This window comes from Lipotes vexillifer, unplaced genomic scaffold (assembly GCF_000442215.2).
Source record: "Lipotes vexillifer unplaced genomic scaffold, Lipotes_vexillifer_v1.1 scaffold68, whole genome shotgun sequence".
Lineage (NCBI taxonomy): Eukaryota > Metazoa > Chordata > Mammalia > Artiodactyla > Lipotidae > Lipotes > Lipotes vexillifer.
In genome coordinates this window covers 1,197,464-1,217,526 of record NW_006791676.1, presented here as the reverse complement: position 1 = coordinate 1,217,526, position 20,063 = coordinate 1,197,464, and the positions used below count along the sequence as shown (strand labels likewise).

Genomic DNA, 20,063 nt, shown 5'->3' with positions numbered 1-20,063 from the left:
AAAAAAAAAAAAAAAAAAAAACTGCATACAGTATGAATCCATTCATAGAAGTTGCAGAAGCAAAACTAAGGTAAAATAAAACGAAGAACTGTGGTTGTCTCTTGGAAAAGGAGGATAGTCTGGGGGTAACTTTCTGGGGAGATGGAAATATTCCATATCGTGAAAGGGGTGTGTTTTACCAAGGCATGTCCAGTTGTCAAAATAGTGCAGCTAAGATTTGTGATTTCAATTTATGTAAATTTTAACTAAAAGAAAAAAATAGTAAAATTAAAAATGGTATGGAGAAGCGTGGCAGAATATTGATAATCGTTGAAATTGACTGATGAGTTATTACAATGAGGTTTTATTATGTGATTCTACTTACTTTAGACACTTTTGAAATTTTCCAAACTAAAAAGTTAAATTAAAGCTATAATAAAATAAATGTGTGGGTGGGCCATTAGCACCAATTAATCAGTTACTCTGGAAGCTAAAGAGTTTGACCCTTCAGTTACCAAGGGTGAGCTAGGTAAGGTAAATGAAGTTCAGAGACACATGGGGGCAACAAAGCTTGGAGGTAAATTAGTAGCACAGGGCCAGGCCTGGGTAATGGAAAAACAACTTCAAGAAGGCAGGGTGTGAGAACCACCACCGTTCAGAGGTAGTGGAATAGTGATCACAGCTCCTCAGTCATTTTCAAGGCCTGTCCCTCGGGTACGCCTCTGCCCTCACGTAAGACTTAAGAGTGACCACTAACACTTTCCCGATGATTTTGAGGTCCATTTTGGTTTCTTGGAGGTAATCCTCTCGATATGCATGCTACGCCTCTTCTCCATAACAAGGGTCTTCTGAAAATAACCCACGAGCCTGCAAAAGATCACCCCTCCCCACCCCCAAAAATTGTCTATAGCATGTGAGAGAAAAGTTTACATTAACTCAGGTTTGGTTTTTTTTTTAGCTTGGAAGAAAAAAAGTAGCGAATGATTTAACAAAACCCTTTGAAACTGTAAAAATTGAGTACATAAAACGTAATGATCAGATGCCTTTCACATCTCCTGAGTGTCTTGATGAATGCAGGGGTCCAGAGGCAATAAAAGAAGAACTTCCAAGGCGAGTTCTGAGTTTACCAGAGGATGTGAGATAGATTTTTACTGAGAGATATTTAAGAAACAGGTCATGACCCTTTCAACTGGAAGGATTCCAAAGAAGCCTGCTGGGTGAGGGGAAATTCCGTAATAAGATCAGTGGACAGTTTTCCCACCTTGAGGCTCTGAGACCCTGTAGACAGCGCAGCTCACAAGTCTGAGGAGGGGACCGTGCGGCATCATGGCTTTGCATATGTTGATTTTATCTCTTGCTAGATCCCTGGTATAATGAGATGTTTAAAATTGTTCTAAGTTTCAGTTGTTATTTTTATTCATAAAGGGAACAAGAAAGAGAAAGAAAACAAAATCACATTGATACAAAATAATCGTATCTCATAATTTATAATCAGAATATATATTTATATGTATAAATACATATATATCATTGAATACATGTGTTATGCTTCTATTTTTCGCATATTGTGACTATAAAAAACAAACCATATGTCATTACATTTATCCAACCTCTTGCTCATCTGGAAAGACTTTTTTTCCCTCAAGCTTCTAAGAGCCTTTAATGTGAACCAATTAAAACATTGCAGTTTCTCAAAGGCTTCTGTAAAAAGAAGTAACCTCAGCCATTAGAATATTTAAAATTTGAAATATGTATCCTAAAAAATGTTGAAAATGCAAAATAGAGTTATGAACACTTTTTAAAATTCATGATGTCTTATAATCAGACTTGCCCTCTGCCTCAAACCTGCTCAGGGCTGGTGCTGCCACATCATATTTTATCAGATGTATTGCAAAGATATGCCCAGTTTTTTTGGTGATATTGAAATGATATAATCATAGACTGAAGGCTAATTTATAAAGCCCTCTAGGCTATTATCATATTTTTAAGTAGAATTTTATCTAACTAAAAACAATCCATTCTTTGACTATTTTATTCTTCAAACATAGAGAATTAATTTCTACAATTTCATTTTGTAATAAATTACCCCCAAATAATTTATCTCTGAACTCAGAAACAGTTCTATGGCCTCAGTACTGTGTTCTAATCCTGACTCCTTCTGACTGAAAAGTAAATTGTTTCTTTGTTGGAACACTGTCAGAGGAAGTAAAGACTGATTTTTCACTTCCATTTTAATAAAAATCTTTTTATCCTCATAGAGCACACCAGAGTATTAACTGTGAGCCCCGTCTAATGCTGAAGAAAGGTAGATTCTTCCTTTCTTTCTCATAAATCTAGTGCATGGTCAGCAGCATCCTCCTCCATAAACACTGCTCAGTGAACTCTAGAAGACAAAGTCTGGATATTAGACCTTTTTCTCCACCGCTTCCTCTCAACACTAGGCATAATGCATAGCAAAAAAGGCAACTCACTGAATATCTTAAATTTGGCTTTGATTTATTAAGCAGCAATTTGCATCTAATGTTTTTCTGGACAGTTGTCCTACATAAATGTATCATTTAGGACAGTTGACATTAATGAAAACAATCAAGTATAAATTGTAATTTCAGGGCAACGTTTGACTTAGCACATGGATGAAAGCGTAAAGCCATTCATTTCAGTGGGTAGCACGTTATACCAACCACCTGATTAGGTGATTGCTTTTTTACATTTTCACCTGTGATTCATATATTGGCTTAGTTATAGGCAACCAATGTAGAAAATATTTGAGGAGCAAGTACTCTAAGATAATTGAGATAGCTACCATTTATCAATGCCTTACTAAAAGCAAAACTCTCTGAATATATTATTGTTTCATCCTCATAATATACAGTGAGTTAAATAATTTTTCCTCCATTTTACAAATACCTGCTTAGAGCAGGTAACCATGTTGCTTAAAGCCGCATCTGGATCTGAATCCAGATCATACTGCCTTTCTAGAGGAAGGCTCTACAAAGCAGCGGTGAGAATTCCAGCAGAATCTCCTAACCTCCTCAGAATCTGCCTTGACTTCTGTCTGAATCCATTCACAGCCACCAGATGGCTAAGATAGCAAGAGGACTAAAAAATAAACAATTGGCAATTCCAGGTATTTTATAGTTCAGCTTTTAAAAGTGTATGATTTTTGGTTTATTCACAATGTTGTATAACCATCACCACTGTCTACTTCCAGAACCTTTTCATTACTCTCAAAAGAAACCCTGTACCATTAGCAGTTATTCCCCACTGCCCCTTTCACAGCTCTTGACAACCACTGAAGTATTTTCTCTCTGTATATTTGCCTATTCTGTGCACATATCATATAAATGGGATTGCTCAATACGTGCATGTAACTTCTTTTACTTAGCATAATATTTTCAAAGTTCATCAATGTTGTAGCATGAATCAGTACATCAGTGCGTTTTATGATTGCATAATATTCCATTATATGTATACCTAACATTTTTGTTTAACTATTCATCAATTGATGAACACTTGGTTTGTTTCCACTTTTGAGCTACTGTGAATAATGCTGCTATAAATAATTGCCTGGACTATGCTTTCAATCCCCTTAGGTAAAGTAGAATTCTAGAAGAATTCTAAAGAAGAATTCTAGAAGTAGAATTGATGGGTTATGTTTAACTTACCAAGAGACTGCCAGAGTGCTTTCTAAAGTGACTGTGGAGATTCCATTTTTGAAGAATCAGATCCACGAGTTTTGGAGACGTCACCCAACTGACTTTTCACCCTTTCAAACAGCTACAGATTTCACTTTCTGATGAAGACGGTGGAACGTTGAAAGAACATAGGATTGAGAGCAGAGTAAGGGAATGAGACAGGTCTTGTCAAAGAGAGTTTGTTCTTATAGTTTTCTCTAGATTGATGTGAAAACAGAATGCAAGGAGCAAAGAAGGAGGCAGCCTGAGGTTGGGTATTGGAAAGAGTCATTTTGGAAGAACTGCTATACTGAGTGCGGTTGAGCAGGAAGTTGGAAGAACAGAATTTAAGAGGCAGACAAGCGAATATCTGGTATTTGAAAAGTCTGTTTTGAATGCTCATGAGGTGTCAGGTATGACTCAGGGGGTGAATTCTATGGGTTTTCTCTCTTCCACATCCAGAGGTGTGATGGTGTGAATGACAACTGGTTAAATAAGTATAACAAATTTTAAATTTTTCTTTAATTGAGAATAAAAATATTCCTTTTATTGGCAATGACGATGGATCAAAATAAATATTTATAAAGCACCCAAGAGCCTAATTTCCTAAAATATACCTTTCTTTTAGATTAAAAACTTCAGTCTACTGATTCTAGAAAGGTGCCATAATTATCATAGATTACTTATGCTAAAAATCTTTACAAATAGAGCTTTTAAAACTAGATTTTTTTTAATTATTAAGATTAAATTCACATAACAAAACCAAACTGTTTAAAGTGAACAATTCAGTGGTATTTAGTATATTCACAATGTTGTGTAACCACCAACTCCATCTAGTACCAAAACATTTCAATCACTGCAAAAGAAAATATGCCTTCTCCATTAAGCAGTTTCTTCTCATCCTCAGGAAACTACCAATCTGTATTCTGTCTTGTGGACTTACTTATTCTGGATATTTCAAATAAATGGAATCATACAGTAGCCTTTTGTGTCTGGGCTTCTTTCACTTAGCTTGTTTTCGAGCATCTATCACATTGTAGCATCTATCAGTACTTCTCTTTATGGCTGAATAATATTCTTTATATGTATATACCACAATTCGTTCATCCGTTCACCCACTGATGGACTGTTTCCACCCTTTTGACTATTGTGAATCAGTGCTGCTATGAACATGTATGCCTATACATGTATTTGTTTGAGAACCTGTTTTCAGTTCTTTCGGGTTACAACTAGAAGTGAATTGCTGGGTTGTATAGTAATTCTATGTTTAACTTTTAGAAGAGCTACTAAACTGTTTTCCACAGCAGCTGAACCATTTTACATTCCTGCCAGCAGTATATGAGGGCTCCAATTTATCCATATCTTTGTCAATACTTTTTCTTTTCTTTTCTTCTCAATAAGCATCTTTGTAGGTGTAAAGTGGTGCTTCATTGTGGTTTTGAACTACACTTTTTCTGATGACTAAGGATGTTGAACATCTTTTCATGTGCTTCTCGGTCATTCATATAACTTCTTTGGAAAAATGTTTATCCATGTTCTTTACCCATTTTTTAACTGTGTTGTTGAATTGTAAGATACACAAGGCCACACTTAGCTGTATCAGTTGGATCCTGGAAAGTTCAGTTCACCCATTTTGAATGGTCACCTGGAAAAATATGATTTAACAGTACAACTTTTGGAAGATATATTTCACTGGCTTATTTTTGATAACTCCAAGTTTACAATCTGAATTTAAAAGAACCAACCAATCAGACGTTCAGGGTTTGAACTTATGATCTACCTGATCAAGAGATAGAAACAGTGTAAAGCATGAGTATCCTTGTTTTACACTGTGAAAGAAACCTCTAGTACTTGAAATATATTAATTAAGTGAAATATATTTTTAAAAATACTTTTTAAAAATAAAATGAAAGATGCTAAAATAATCAATAGCATTCCAGAGACTTATCTGACTTTTTTCAGTCTCAACATTTTGTGTTAAACTTACCCAGTCGTCGAAGTCATCTAGGAGCAGTGAGAATCAGGGGTAGGTCCGTGCAGTAGGCTGGTTTCTATTTCCTAACTCAAATTATTTTTTGCTCCAAAGACCAACTTCTTTTTTTTTTTTTTAAGGTACATTCTCAGAGATTACTTCTTTTTTCACTACTTTTTTTAAAAAATAAATTTATTTATTTATTTTTGGCTGCGTTGAGTCTTCCTTGCTGTGCGTGAGCTTTCTCTAGTTGCAGGGAGCGGGGGCTACTCTTTGTTGTGGTGCGTGGGCTTCTCATTGCGGTGGCTTCTCTTGTTGCGGAGCACGGGCTCTAGGCACAAGGGCTTCAGTAGTTGTGGTTCGCAGGCTCTAGAGCGCAGGCTCAGTAGTTGTGGCGCACAGGCTTAGTTGCTCCGCGGCATGTGGGATCTTCCCAGACCAGGGCTTGAACCCGTATCCCCTACATTGGCAGGCAGATTCTTAACCACTGCGCCACCAGGGAAGTCCCAAAGACCAACTTCTTAGATCTCTGGCTAAGATTCATGTCCTCCCTAACCCCATTCTCCTGACTGTGGATCACCGGCTGCTCAGGGATTTTTTTCTTTCTCTTCACTTTGAAGGGGAAAAGGCAAGTTTCTACTACATACTCATTTCCAGAAAGGGTGAGATCTGTTTCCACTGTGAGGTCACACATAAGGATTCTAGTTTCATAGGCCTTCCTATCGGCAAAATGTGGGAATACATTCAGCAAATGTTTATCAAGCTCCTTCTACCTTATTCCAAAGTCTATCAAGGCCCTGGGTGCAGAGAGGTGAAAAGACAGATAGGGTCACTCCTTATAGAGAGCTTATATTTGAGTGGGAGAACTAAGTACCAAGCATATATCTAAATAAACATGCTTTCTAGTGCTATCAAGTTATAAGTTGGTTATAAGTGCTGTTAAGCAAACAAAATTAGATATTGTGGCTGGTAGTCTCTGCTTCTGGAAGAAGCAACAGTAAATCCAGTGACCATTAAAGCTAGAGAAGTTCTCTCTAAAGTGCTGACACCTGGGCTGAGACCTCGATGGGCAAGGACACAGCCAAATGAAAACGTGAGAAATCACATTCGAGGCCCTGAAACAGAAATAAGCTTGGTTTGCACAAAAATCCAGGAAGGAGACCAGTGGGGCTGGAGTTTGGAGGGCAGTGGGTGGAGATAGAGCCAGAGCAGAAGGACACGTGTGGTGCTTTGTAGGTTGTTTTGTGAAGTTGGGTGAGGGAACTGTCCGTGTCCTTCAAGCACACATTTCCTTGGTGGTCTGTCTTCCCCCAAGGTGTTTCCACTACTACTGTCAAATATTGACAATATTACTATTGTCAAATGACTCATTCAGGGTTGATGAGTTTCCTCATCCTACTGGTTCTTCTTAAAAGGCCACATTGTTTCACAAAAAGACAGAGATTCATTTTTAAGTGATGGATGATTCTGATACTTCTACTAAACTCACTGATATGGGAAAGAAATGATTGGCTTCAGATTAAACTATTAATTTCTTGAGAATTGATTTACTGAAAATGCCAACTAAAAAGTTGGTTTACTTTATGTATCTAGGCAGACCCCTACAAAATACTTACTATGTGCCAGACACTATGAACTCTATGAATAACAACTAATTTCAACCTCCAAATAATGCTATGGGATAGGAACTATTATTATTCCCCATTTCACGTATAAGAAAACCGAAGCAGAAAGAATGTATGAACACTCACCAAAGTTACACAGCTAGTACGTTGCTGAGCTGGGATTGAAACCGCGTAGTCTAACTTTAGCATCTGTGCCCTTACCTGTTACAGTCCACTGCCTTTAAAATAAGTTATAATGAACATATTATATTTAAAAGAATTGGCACGTGAGCTATCTTGTATTTCATTTGAAAGGGAGGCATTTGCAATATTGCAAAGTATTGCTTTAATCTTCTAAAGAAAATGAGAGAGCAGCGCTGTCTCCTGTCGGTATATAAAAGTACTTGCATATAGTAAAGCATCATCTCTTACAGCTGGAAATTTAGCCAAGTGTCAGTGTGTTACAAACAAATTTTATGACCTACATAAAATTTTCTATTATGTCCATGAATATCTGAAAGGATGTTTCAATAACAAACTGAATCATGAGTGAATGAATAGTAGCTTTTTAGCAGATAAATAACATTTATATCCTTTTAAATGATTTGTTAAGACATTTATTTCAAAAATTCACTTTCTGTAACAATGAGAAAAATTCCTACCCCCAATAAATCATGGCTAGCAAAGATGCTCCTGCCTCTGCTTGTCAATGACCAGTAATTATGAAAGTAGGAACATAAGTTGTCAAACCATGGCAGCATGACCTTGGCTTGATTACCCCTCCCTCTTATGAATGTGATATGGACTCTGTATAACCACAGAGCAAAGGCTGTACCACTGCACCAACGAATATTTGTTAAGTCATGTATTGTCAAAGCCATTTTTAAAGTGAGTACAGTAAGTAATGGGGTATTAATTAGAGGCCAGTAGAATGAAATCATACTGCTCTAGCTTGCCAACGACATACCTGTGTGTCAAAAAGAAGTGTCTGTGACCAGCATGCTAGTATTGTATACCAAGAATCTGAGCAGGTGGTCTGTAGAGACTTTTGCTAGGAGCCAGATCCTTTTCCCCATGAATAGCTTGGTAAGGTCCAGGCACTCATTTCTCCCTGCATTAGAAATTGTTTCACTTCAGATTGCTAGGGTACCTGTTCATAAAGCCAAGGAAGTGTTTTTAGCAGTTCTTTCACAAGCAGAGAATGACTTAACTGTGTTCAGAATTTTAAAATCTGTTTTATTAGATAAACTCAAAATATCTACTTTACTGGATACATTTAAAATATCTGTTAGGTGCCTTCTTTCTTCTTTACAAACAGGATAATTGATAACTGTTTTGGTGGAATCTTCTCAGAAGACCACAAAATCACCGTTTCGATTAGCCCTACTTCATTTCACATTTGCTTATTTTACTGTTGTTTCCCAGAACTGTATTTTTTTTTTTACAATTAGAACATCTGAATTTTAATTACATTACCATCAAGAAGCTCATTAAAGTCACTTAATTGGCAACATTTCAAAAAAACCTTAGCTGGGTTTAATATATTTTAAAGAGTTACTGTCAAAGTATAATTTCACCATTACAAACAGCTTGGCAACAACATTTGCATAAAGATCTGTCAGTTTCTGAAAAATGCTTAAGTGTTGGGAAAATCAGATTCGTTAAGTTGCCTTTACTGAAACAGTCTAGAAATGGAGAACCTGTCACATACATTCATCTTTGTTTTTTTTTTTGTTTTTTGTTTTTTTTGCGGTACGCGGGCCTCTCACTGTTGTGGCCTCTCCCGTCGCCGAGCACAGGCTCCGGACGTGCAGGCGCAGCGGCCATGGCTCACGGGCCCAGCCGCTCCGCGGCATGTGGGATCTTCCCGGACCGGGGCACGAACCCGTGTCCCCTACATCGGCAGGCGGACTCTCAACCACTGCGCCACCAGGGAAGCCCTACATTCATCTTTGTAACCCCTGCAGTACCCAGAATACTTCCATGCACAGTATAGGTTCTCAAAAAATGTTTCTTGAAGGAAATAAATCATACATTTTACACTTTGGAGAAGATTTTTTAAAAATTTAAACCTCAATCAAAATTCCCTCATTTGTATTAAATTTAACAAGATACCCATTTTTTTGCTGCTTTTTTCTCATTCACTCTGACAAATATTTGATGATCATTTAGAATTTTGAAACCTTTAAAAATAGCTCTAAGGCCAGCATTGCAGGGTTGACATTTGAGGCTATTTTGAAATGGCATCATTTCTTATGGTTTTCCTCTTACACCTACTAGAATCTCACCCCCAGAGTACTGATGTCATTTGAACTTGCATTGTAGTCACTCACATTCATATCTCATCTTTACAAGCCTTAAGCTCTGCCCACAGATATGCATACTGTTTAACATACATGTCTTCTGTGGGGGAGGGTCACCTATAGTACCTGAGTCAGTGGCTTGCAATTGCATTTGTTGAATGAATGCATGAAAATCCCTAGTTTGTGATATGTGAAGGATGATTCTACCCCGCAGCATGAGTTAGGATGTTGGGACAACCTCCTCCCCAAATCACATATGAAAGAATAAAATGTGTCAAACGATAGTTATTATTATAATTCACTTCCTACAAATGGAAAAGGTAAGACGTTTAATCATCCCTTTTAATTTCGTATTTTCTACTAAAATCTTTGTACTTCATGTACCTCTTATTTTCCAAGCCAAAAGAAAAATCTAGTAAAGCTGTACAAAATGTGAACGTTAAAAAAAAATTAAAAAACAACCCTGCCACTCTAGTTGCTGCCTTACTCTGCACTATGTCCTCAAAGCCTTGTCAGGTATACAGACAGGCTCAATAAATGTTTGTTGAATGGATGAATAAGTACATAAACACACACTGATAGTCCTGAGGCACACCTGAGGGGTCAGGGGAGGCTGCATCAACGGTGATGTAGAAAACCCGAGTCTTCCATGAAGACAGAGTCGTTCAATCATTCACTGGTTGGCGAGCTTCTACCATATGCTATGTTCCAAGATATGGTCTGTGAAGATTCCTCTAGGATAGCACCATCGAATAGCACTTTCTCTGATGATGAAAATGTTCTACATAGAATATCTACAATGTTATTTTACAGACCATGGAGAATCCCTGGAAGTTTCTACTTGGGAAAATGACGCAGTTAGATCTGTCTCGTAGAAGTTGCCTCTGTGGCAGTGGGAGCCAAGGCCTGAGGCTGGAGACCACTTCTTGCACATTGATATTAAACACCAGGTTTGCATATTCCACAAAGGCAGAAGATAAGTTGGGGTAACAAGACTTCCTTATTATACAAATAATAATTACAAAATTGCCCTGCTGTCTCCCTTAACAGAGTGTTAGAAAAGGACTGTTGGCTCGTCTCCTCTTCCTAGCTGGAGAGAGCGAATGGGGAGAAAATTATGCAGAAATCTCTTGGGCTTGCTTCACAGGCTGCTCCATGTGGAACAGAAAAGGAGAGTAGTAGCTTCTCTCTGACCCTGAGGGCATCAGCAGTTGTATAGATGTGCAGAGGAGGGGCTGTGGCCAGTCCTGAATCTGTGAGGGTGTTGCCCGGGCTCCCTGACCTCCGCCAAGTACCCTTCCTGACAGGTGAGGTGGGTGGGACTCTGTGGCCTGAATGGGAGCATGATTTCAGAAAGTCATAGGAGAAAGAGTGCAGGACTGAGAAAGGTCTGAAAACTCTAGAAGAGTCTGTGGTGTATGACCTTTGAGGTCCCTGCCTGCTGTAAGTTTCCATGCCTGGACTGGCTCTTCTAGTTATACAGCATGACAGAAGGTGTGAGGGTCTTCTACCTGAGACTGGGAAGAATCAAACCAAGGATGGGGAAAAATCATCCAGGGTAATTGAATGCTGGGAACCATGTCAATGGAAAGTCCTCTCGGCAGCGGCTTCATGATACTTTCAGCACTCATTTAAGACACCTTCTGGTGACCTGTTGTGGGTCTTTTTAATTCTGTGGCCATCACAGAGGTGGCGTACTGCCTGTGTTTCTAATTGATGGGGACAGTTGTTGACAGAGCATTGCCTTTATGATTGCTGGCATTATGGCTCTTTTTCTTTTTTTTTCTTTTCCGAAATAAACCCTATAACATAGAACTAAAACCCCAGAATAACCTCCAGATGTAACATTTTCCTTCTCCAGCTGTTGAAGTCCATCTTATCTAATTTTTTGTTTTATTTAGTTTGGTGTGGCTTAGCAATCAGAAAACCGTTAACCATTACTCATTCTAAAAAGAGATCCAAAATAGGAACATTTCCAAATTTGAAGCATTTCTTAAAAGGAGCCTGGATCCAAAATTCTGCCTTTATCTTTATCAAATGCTTTTGGCAGTGTTGAAGAAATCTTCTGGGAGAAATTTAATAAACATTTCTTGGAGGGACAGCACAGAGTGCAAACGTCAGGGTGCCTCTACAAAATGCATTGCCAACCTGATTTCTGAACAATGCTTTTGCACACTCTGAGCTGTGTGTTCCAGCATTTGGAGTTCTAATTACAAAATTCCAAAACTGCTTCTAGATTCTTCTCCTTCATGACCACCCTAATATTATTCAAGCACTTGCCTAACATAAGCATTTCTTTCTCTGATAGAAACAGGAACCTGAAATTAATGCACACTGAGAAAATCATAGCATTTTAACTTCTGACTTTATTCTTTTTCCCTCAAACGAACAGGTGATAAAACACTGTCTGTGTCCAAAGCAAAAGGTATGGCCTCCTTTTCTCTTCTTTCACAGAGTGCCAGAAAATGTAAACAATATTTAGGTTGAACTTCTGAGTCCTCTGAATTTTCTGTCAGCCTTCAGAACAACATTCGTTTGTTTGTTTATACCAACATTTAACAGCACAAAGAGTAAAACAAGCAAACAGTCTGAGGCATTTATAGGAAGTGTTCAGATTGTGATACAGTCTTGTATCTGCATCGTTTTTACTCTGACAAAGAAAAACATTGCTTTAGGAAGTGGGTCATGTGGGTGTATAAATGCTTCGTGGACAGGCCGGATATGCCATGGTTCTGGTCTGAGTACCACTGAAACACAAAGGGAAGAAACCTGTTTTATTCCTGCAGACACACAATGCATCCAGCTTTGGCTTTTTGTGCTCTCAGGACCTGATAATTTTTGTAATATTATGGCTGGAATTCTACCTAAGAACACTAGCATAAATAAAATAGGTTACAGGTAAACATTTAGAACAGGAAGATTTAAAGCCTTTTTATTAACCTTCACCTACTGTTTCATATTTTTCAAACTTCTATTTGAGATCTCAGTGGCTGAACTTCCACAGTAGCCACAGCATCCTGGGTTCCAGAGCTAGGGTGTTAGGTCAGTTACTTTGCTTCTCTGGAGCTTGGTTTCCTCATTTGAAAAATGAGGGGGTTGGATTTGATTTTCTCTAAGGCTCTTTCTAGCTCAAAAATTCCATGAATCTAATTCCTATCTGTTGCAGAAAATTCACAATACATGTAACTGTAAACACCCTCCATAGGAGTTAAAAATAGTATCATTAAAAAAAAAAAAACAGGGAGATGGTATTACAAATTTAAACTTTATTGCTGGAGAGTTGCCAGTAAGATTATTGTTTTCACTGAATAAAGGTGGCTAGTGGTTATTGATGTAATGCTATATACTTATGAGTTGAATTTACTTTGGGAGTCACAATTTCAAAAATGGCTGAAAGGGGTAAAAAAAATGATCAGAAAAATCTCACCTCACCCTCTTTAAATTATTTTAAGAAACCAAATTTCCAAAAGATGGGGGTTTCCTCTTCTAGGTGCTTGGGCAACATAAGCAAGTGAGGGAGAATTTATGTTCCCTGAAGAGGGGGAACAATAGCCACCAGGGATTGTCTCCCTTGCTTTCGCTTCCCATTCTTCATGCAACTGGATTTCACAGCTAGCTCATTTATTCATTTACTCAGTAAAAGTATGACCTTCTGTGATGGGCCGGCCACATGCCAGGCACAGAGCTGGAAGGATTCTCTAACTCTGTGGAACCACCTGATTTCAGGGAGCCTCTGAGGTCTCATAACATTCTGCGATTGCTTCTTACTGAATAAACAGAATCTTCTAGCTTCTTTGAGCCTCTCATATTTTACAGGAACTCTAAGCACATAGCTACACTTAATACGTAGGACCACAGAACTATTGGATGTTTGAGCTAGAAGATCCTCTAATCTTGTGGATGCCTTTATTTTATATATGACTCAACTGGGATCAGCAGAGGTGACATGGTTTGACTAGTGTCCTTCAGGGAGTTCATGAAAAATCCAAGAGTCATTTGCTAATGTTCTGTCTACTCTACCTTACAGCCTCCTTGTCAGGTTTTAGCATTAAAAAAAAAAAAAAAAGAAGAGTCCTCCTTTTAGCTTAGGGGTCTAAGGCCATGAACATGAGTGAAACAAAATTATGTACCATTGCCTGGAAATCCACTTGTGCATTAACCAGAGCTTTAGCAATCTGTGCTGAGTTTTGAAAGTGCACATTATCTGCAACAAAGAGAGAGAGTTAAAGTGCTGTTAAATACCAGAAAGCATAGAGTGACAATGTACCGCCTGGAAATGAACACCAACAATTATCTAGTCATGCAGTTGACATTGTCAGCAGTGAGTAATCACACTCGCTTATGGAAATGTCCCTGACTCTTAGGTATTGACCCTGAGCACAGGCATAGGAGGATGCTTAATGTTTCTTAAACAAAGTGATGCTGGCTCAGTATTTTTATGTGTAAGAGTCTTGCTTAAACCTCACCATCTGCTGTTCCGTGGATGAGAAGATAGTCTACATTTCTGAAATATTCTGCTCTTGCCATCACAGTTGAATTCTGGAAAAGGGGAAAAATTAACATTTTAGTTGCTGCAAGTTCTAATAGAAAACTAGCTAAATCATTGTGCAATGGACTTAGCACCAATACTGAAATTATGTATTGCTTTGGTTGATAAATATTTAAGAGTCAGAGCAACACATTTTCATCATCATTTGCATTACTTCCATCTGATTCTTAGTTTGAAAAACTGAAAGTTTATGTGTCATATGTTACATATGAGTGAGACCTTAGGCATAAATGATGCCCGCTCAAGCTGTGTAGGAGTAGGGGCTGGGGAGGGGGATGAAGAAAAGGGAAGTTAGGGAAGGAGGATGGGGAAAGAAAAAATAGAATCCAAAAGGAGTCAATTCCTTTTTTAGTGAGGTGTTTTGCAGCTGACAAAAGATCATCATACTTGCTTTGGGGACCCAGCAAAACTGTAAACTCTGAATGACTGCTTTACAATTATTTAGCACATTTGAAATAAATTAATGACCTAAATCAAACAGAAAATGCTTACTTTATAATGCTCGAGATTATCATCCTTTGTTGGGAGGCCCATGAATCGCTCTGTGTAGATAGATGCTGTAAAATATATGAGTATATGAGTGTGTTGTTTGCATGTGATATGTGTCATTTCATTAACCAACCAGAGCCCCCCCTACCCCTGAGTTTGATAACTGCTCGTCAGTCTCCCAGGTGGAGCTGCCGAGGAAGGTTCTTGCTGCCCTTTACTGTAATGCTCCACCCAAGTCATTCTCTCTGCAAGTTGCCTCAGTAGGGCTGGAGAAGCAATGCAGGAGAAGACTGTGGAAACAGCAGCAGCTAACGATAGAAAGGGCTGTTCTTAAGCTTTTTCACTTCTACCCAAAGTTCTTCAGTGGGGGGAATGTTGAGCTAGGAATGACCTCATTATATTTTAAAAGAAATCACGAACGCAGCCACCTCTAGTACCTTTATTGGTGTCTTAATTAATTTGGGATGGAACTATGTCCCCCAAGTCCTCCCCCAAAACACACACACACACACACACACACACACACACACACACACACACACACACGTTTTTCTCTGAATGGAGATTCCCTACAAGTCACAATTGTCTCATTTCCACCACAACACAGGGAAGAGGAGCTGATGAAAGCTAATTTTCGTGCATTTATTAGAGTTATTTCCAAATAATCGTCCTGCATTGATGTTCATCATAAAAATAGGCACACATGGAAGGTGTACTCCTTGAACAAATTTTTGTTTCTTTGATTTCTAGAGCAATGTAACAGGCAGCTGCAAACTGTGGCGTGGCAGTGATTTGCTTGGTCCTGTCCTGACTTTCCCTAAGATGTGCTTAAAAGCTAGTTCAGCTGCACCTGTGTGTCTGTGGAAACAGAGTTAACTCTGATTTTAAAGAGTTGGTTCATCATGGGGCACAAGGTTTCTGGAAGAGAATAACTTATGTTGGGTTTTGGAAGAGTCCTTCCTCGTCTTAAAATTGCTGTGATTATTGCAACATGATTATAATGAATCATATAAACAACCTCATTTATAGATTATATTTTTCCCAGTGATGCTGGGGTGAATTTTACTGCATAATTTGTTTTCCTAGCAACCTTAAATATAGAGTAATTATGTGTTAAATGTTTTCGCGCAACATTTATGAAATGTTTCCATACCGTAATATTCCCAGCTGGAGACTGGAGCCACTGCTATTCCACATTTGAAAAGACCACTTCCTGAAGCAAGGGCCAGCGATGAGACATAACCTCCGTAGGACTATAGAGACATTGTTACAAGTCAGTCCCAGATTGACTCTCATAAACTCTCTAAGGTATTTGTATAGCAATTCTACTCACAATAAGTGCTGATGGGAGCTGGGGAATATAGATAGGGTAGATTAAATGTCTATCTTGCACTCTTGGTAGCAAACTCCACCAGACACGACAACAATTTCAGCTTAGTCAATTACGAATACTTGGTGTGCTGATCCAAACATGGTGCGGGGCAGTTTAAGAGATACTATAATTGCAATTTTTCTGCAAAATTCTTTTTTTCGCCCTCTATGTTTTTCCAACCAGGACCTTGCTATGGCAAAAACAGGATTTTTACTTTAAAAAAATACACAAAAAAGAAGATCATTCCCCAAAAGTAAAAGCAAGATACTTCCTGCAACGTGCAAAAAACTCCTGTGAGGCAGCACTTATATCTGTATATTTACTCATTTATTTTCATAACAGAACAGCAAGGGAAGGACACAAGAACTTTTGAGTAGTTTAAGACACGGCCAGAGTCTGTGTACAAGGTAGTGTTACGTATTCTGTTTTGAGGATTTCTCGCAAAGCAGCTCAAAGGAGGAAAAGCCACTGGTGTCTTTAAAAATCTTACATGCCCCCCTCCCCAACTTAATGGAAAAATAAAGTAATACAAAAGGGGATACAAATTGCAGAGTCTGGAGTAGGTTTAGCACTCATCAATTTTCTTCCCCAGGGAATTGATAGGTGATTCAGAAATGTGACCCTCATAACAGAAGGAGATGTGTGCCTGTGTCACTTGAAAATTTGAACCTTTTCCTAAAAATGAAGAAATGAACAGAGTGTCACAGTAAAGCTCATCTCTCCCTGGAAGGCAAATTTTGTCTGTATTAACCTGCTGCGAGAGAGATGCTTCCTCTAGGAGCATGGATTAAGCAGTGTTCTGGGACATAGACCCTCCTCCCCCCTCCCCGCCACCCCAAATGTGTGTGCCAAATTAGGAAGTGACTCTCAGGGCTTATTCTTGCCCCAACACAGGAACATCCTTACAAATCAAAAGAGGACAGTGTGACTCTCTAACTAAGGGTGTGCCTTGCTTTTAGGACTTTATTGCCACAAACTTCTGGGAATCATTTGCCCTCCGGTCTGGAGAGATCCTATCATCCTTTGCTACAGAAAAGTCCGTCTTGAGAGAGGGTGAAAGAGAGAGTGGGAGTGAGAGCCCTACAGAGCAAGGGAGAGACAGGAGACAGACGTGGTGAAATCAGGCAGCAGGTCAGTGGCCTGGGTCTAGTCTTAATCCGTGAAATACGTGGCCTGAGGGAATAAGCTAAACCATCTTGCTGAATTCAATTGTTAGAGAAAGAATGCTAACTAACTAGTTTACAGTCTTATGTTTCCAGCTCTGGGGAATCTTATTGAGGACCCTTGGCTACAAAACACAGACTAAGGGCTTCCCTGGTGGCGCGGTGGTTGAGAGTCCGCCTGCCGATGCAGGGGACACTGGCTGCTGAGCCTGCGCATCCGGAGCCTGTGCTCCACAACGGGAGAGGCCACAACAGTGAGAGGCCCGCGTCCCGAAAAAAAAAAAAAAACAAAAAAAACACAGACTAAAAGTGGCAGCTCCAATTATACCGTGGCCTCCTTTCATTATACTTGGAGGAGAACTAAAATGTGTTTTAATAGAGGAAAAATATATTTTAAAATAGAAGGAACATGTGGGTTTAAAAATCATGTTGATAAGTGAAAATTCTCTATCAGGATCAAACTTTCACTCAAAACATAAAAATAATCTGTTTTGATCAGCAGGTTAGCAACAACTATTACTGAGACAAAAGATTGCTTCTTCCTTCTTAATTTTTGATTTAAATGAAAGTAGAGTAAGCCTGAGTCCCTTAGAAATATGATTACTGTTTATGGTTTTATTGGAAAAGTGTGATCACTGCAAATTATAATACTGGGTTCTGCTTCTCGTCTCCTATGCCCCAGAACAGAAAACAGCATGGAGTGATATTCGAAATTAAAGCATTTGCCTATAGTAAAAAGGGTTTTGAACATTTCTGTCCAAAATCTTAGGAATTATAAAAATATTAACTTGTATCTATTCAGTGATTAGATAATAGGGCAGTAGGTAAATAAAATTGTCATGCTTTCAACATGAATACAAATTGCCTCTAGGAATTTGTAAAAGCAAACTAGTGTAGCAGCAGCACAATAAAAGGAGGTGTACTTGAAATTCTCAGGCAGCTTAGAAAAGCTGTTTCTATTGTAGAAATAAAGAGAAAAAAAAACACCCGAGCTGACTTTTTTCTGCTCTCCCATCGGTGGGGCTCCAAGGCAGAGTGGGTGGCTGCAGAAAGAAAAGAACCCACGGAGCAGATTGGCCATGAGAATTCTAGAATTTTGTCCTTTGCACTTAGATGCCTTGCCATTTTGTTTAAATGAAGGATATCTTTAAAAACATTCTTAGAAGGGCACAGAATTTTGAGGGATTTATGGAATAGTACTCTGATGGGAGCTATAACGCAGATTGGAACATTTCACCTACAGACAATAATAATAACTAGCTAATGTCTGTATGGCCAAGGTCATTGCAACAGTCTTTGTGGTCCCACAGGCTCTGTGTCCTTTCTATCCCCCCTCCCACCTCCCCTTGCTCACTGGCTCTCTTGATGTTCTTTTTTTTTTTTGCGGTACACGGGCCTCTGATCCGGATGCGCAGCCTCAGCGGGCATGGCTCCCGGGGCCCAGCCGCTCCGCGGCACGTGGGATCCTCCCGCACCGGGGCACAAACCCGTGTCCCCTGTATCGGCAGGCGGACTCTCAACCACTGTGCCACCAGGGAAGCCCTCTTGATGTTCTTTGAACTCTCCAAGCGTGATCTAGCCCCAGGACTTTTGCAAGTGCTGCCTGCCACCCTCTGCCTGGAATTCTCTATCCCCAGAAATTGGCATGGTTCACTCCCTCCCATTTGAAGTCTTAACTCAAAAAAAAAAAAGTCTCACCTGTCCTTCTAACCTAAAATTGCATCAATCCTGTATGATGCTCCTTGCTCCTTTCTTGCTTGGTTTTGCTTTTCTCCATCGCACTGATCATCGTTTAACATCCTGTATATGTTACCTATTTATCTTGCTTATTGCCTTTCTCCCCAGCCATTCCCAACTCGATAAAGGTAGAGATTTTTGTCTGTCTGGTTAATGAATGTCTCCCTAGCACTGACAATACAATCTGAAACACAGTGGGAATAGAATAAATATTTGTTTAATATATGACTTTCCTATTAACTCATCTAACTCTCACACTGACTTGATGAGGAAATTACTGTTGCATCTCGTGATGAGAAAACTGAGGCTCAGAATAAATTTAGAGTAAGCGGTGGAGTTGAGACTCAACTGCAGGATGCCCGACGACAAGCCACTTCCTCTATATCCCTACATTAGGGCAACCTCTTTGGGAAGTTTTAAGTTCAGAGTCTAATATAGTTTCATTAGAGGTGCATTTGTCCTACTTTTACATTGTTGATCACACATAGCAATTCAAATTGCTTATAATTAGTCACTGGAAGAGAAGGGAGTTAAGATTAAATCACGAACTAATGCTTATTCAACACCACCTGGCTAGGTCTATATTAACAAAGCAAAGCCCATAAATGAGGTTGTTATTCTAATAATTTAGGCAAAACCCCTGCTGCTCTTCAATTGTCAGAATAATTGCTTCAATTTTTCTTCATATAAATTAGGGTTGTTTAACCTCAGCACTATTGACTTTTTGGGTTGGATAATTCTTTTTTGTTGGGTGCTGTCCTGTGCATTGTGGGATATTTAACAGTATCTCTGGCCTCTACCCACTAGACGCTAGTAGCACTCCCCTAGTTCTGACAACCAACGGCGTCTCCAGACATTGCCAAATGTCCCCTAAGGGGCAAAATTGCCCAGGTCAGAACGACTGTCATAAGAGACACTTCCTAGGCATAGTGCTGTGTGCATAGTGGATGCCTAAGAGGAAGCTAAAAACCAGGCTACTGGACTTTAATTTGTGTGCCAGAAAAATGAAAGTGTAAGATAAAAAGATAAAAATGCCTTCTCTCCCCTTCTTAATCTGGATAATGGAGGGAAATGTAAGATTTGCAACTTATTGACCAATCGACCAAAGAAAAAAATTGCGTGGCTAGCTTTAGAGTATTTCTCAGACCACTAAGGTATCTAATACTTTGTAGAAACAGGTACTTATGGAACACAGTGATAGCTAAACAAACCCACATAGTC

At 39.0% G+C, this 20,063-nt stretch overlaps 1 protein-coding gene across 3 annotated transcripts in view; it reads right to left on the bottom strand.

The window, feature by feature from the left end:
* Nucleotides 1–11,878: 11,878 nt before the first annotated feature.
* The window catches only part of FAP (fibroblast activation protein alpha), a 73,022-nt gene continuing 64,837 nt past the window's right edge, over nucleotides 11,879–20,063 (bottom strand). Inside the window, exons 23-27 of one of the 3 annotated variants that reach the window (XM_007464489.1) lie at nucleotides 15,724–15,823; nucleotides 14,574–14,638; nucleotides 13,999–14,071; nucleotides 13,663–13,736; nucleotides 11,879–12,279 (exon numbers count right to left, since the gene is read on the bottom strand). In XM_007464489.1, the coding sequence (XP_007464551.1) occupies nucleotides 12,178–12,279; nucleotides 13,663–13,736; nucleotides 13,999–14,071; nucleotides 14,574–14,638; nucleotides 15,724–15,823 (414 nt within the window). In that variant the 3' untranslated portion in view covers nucleotides 11,879–12,177. The remainder of the gene's footprint in view (nucleotides 12,280–13,662; nucleotides 13,737–13,998; nucleotides 14,072–14,573; nucleotides 14,639–15,723; nucleotides 15,824–20,063) is intronic. The other 2 variants (XM_007464490.1, XM_007464491.1) reach the window with 2 other exon arrangements.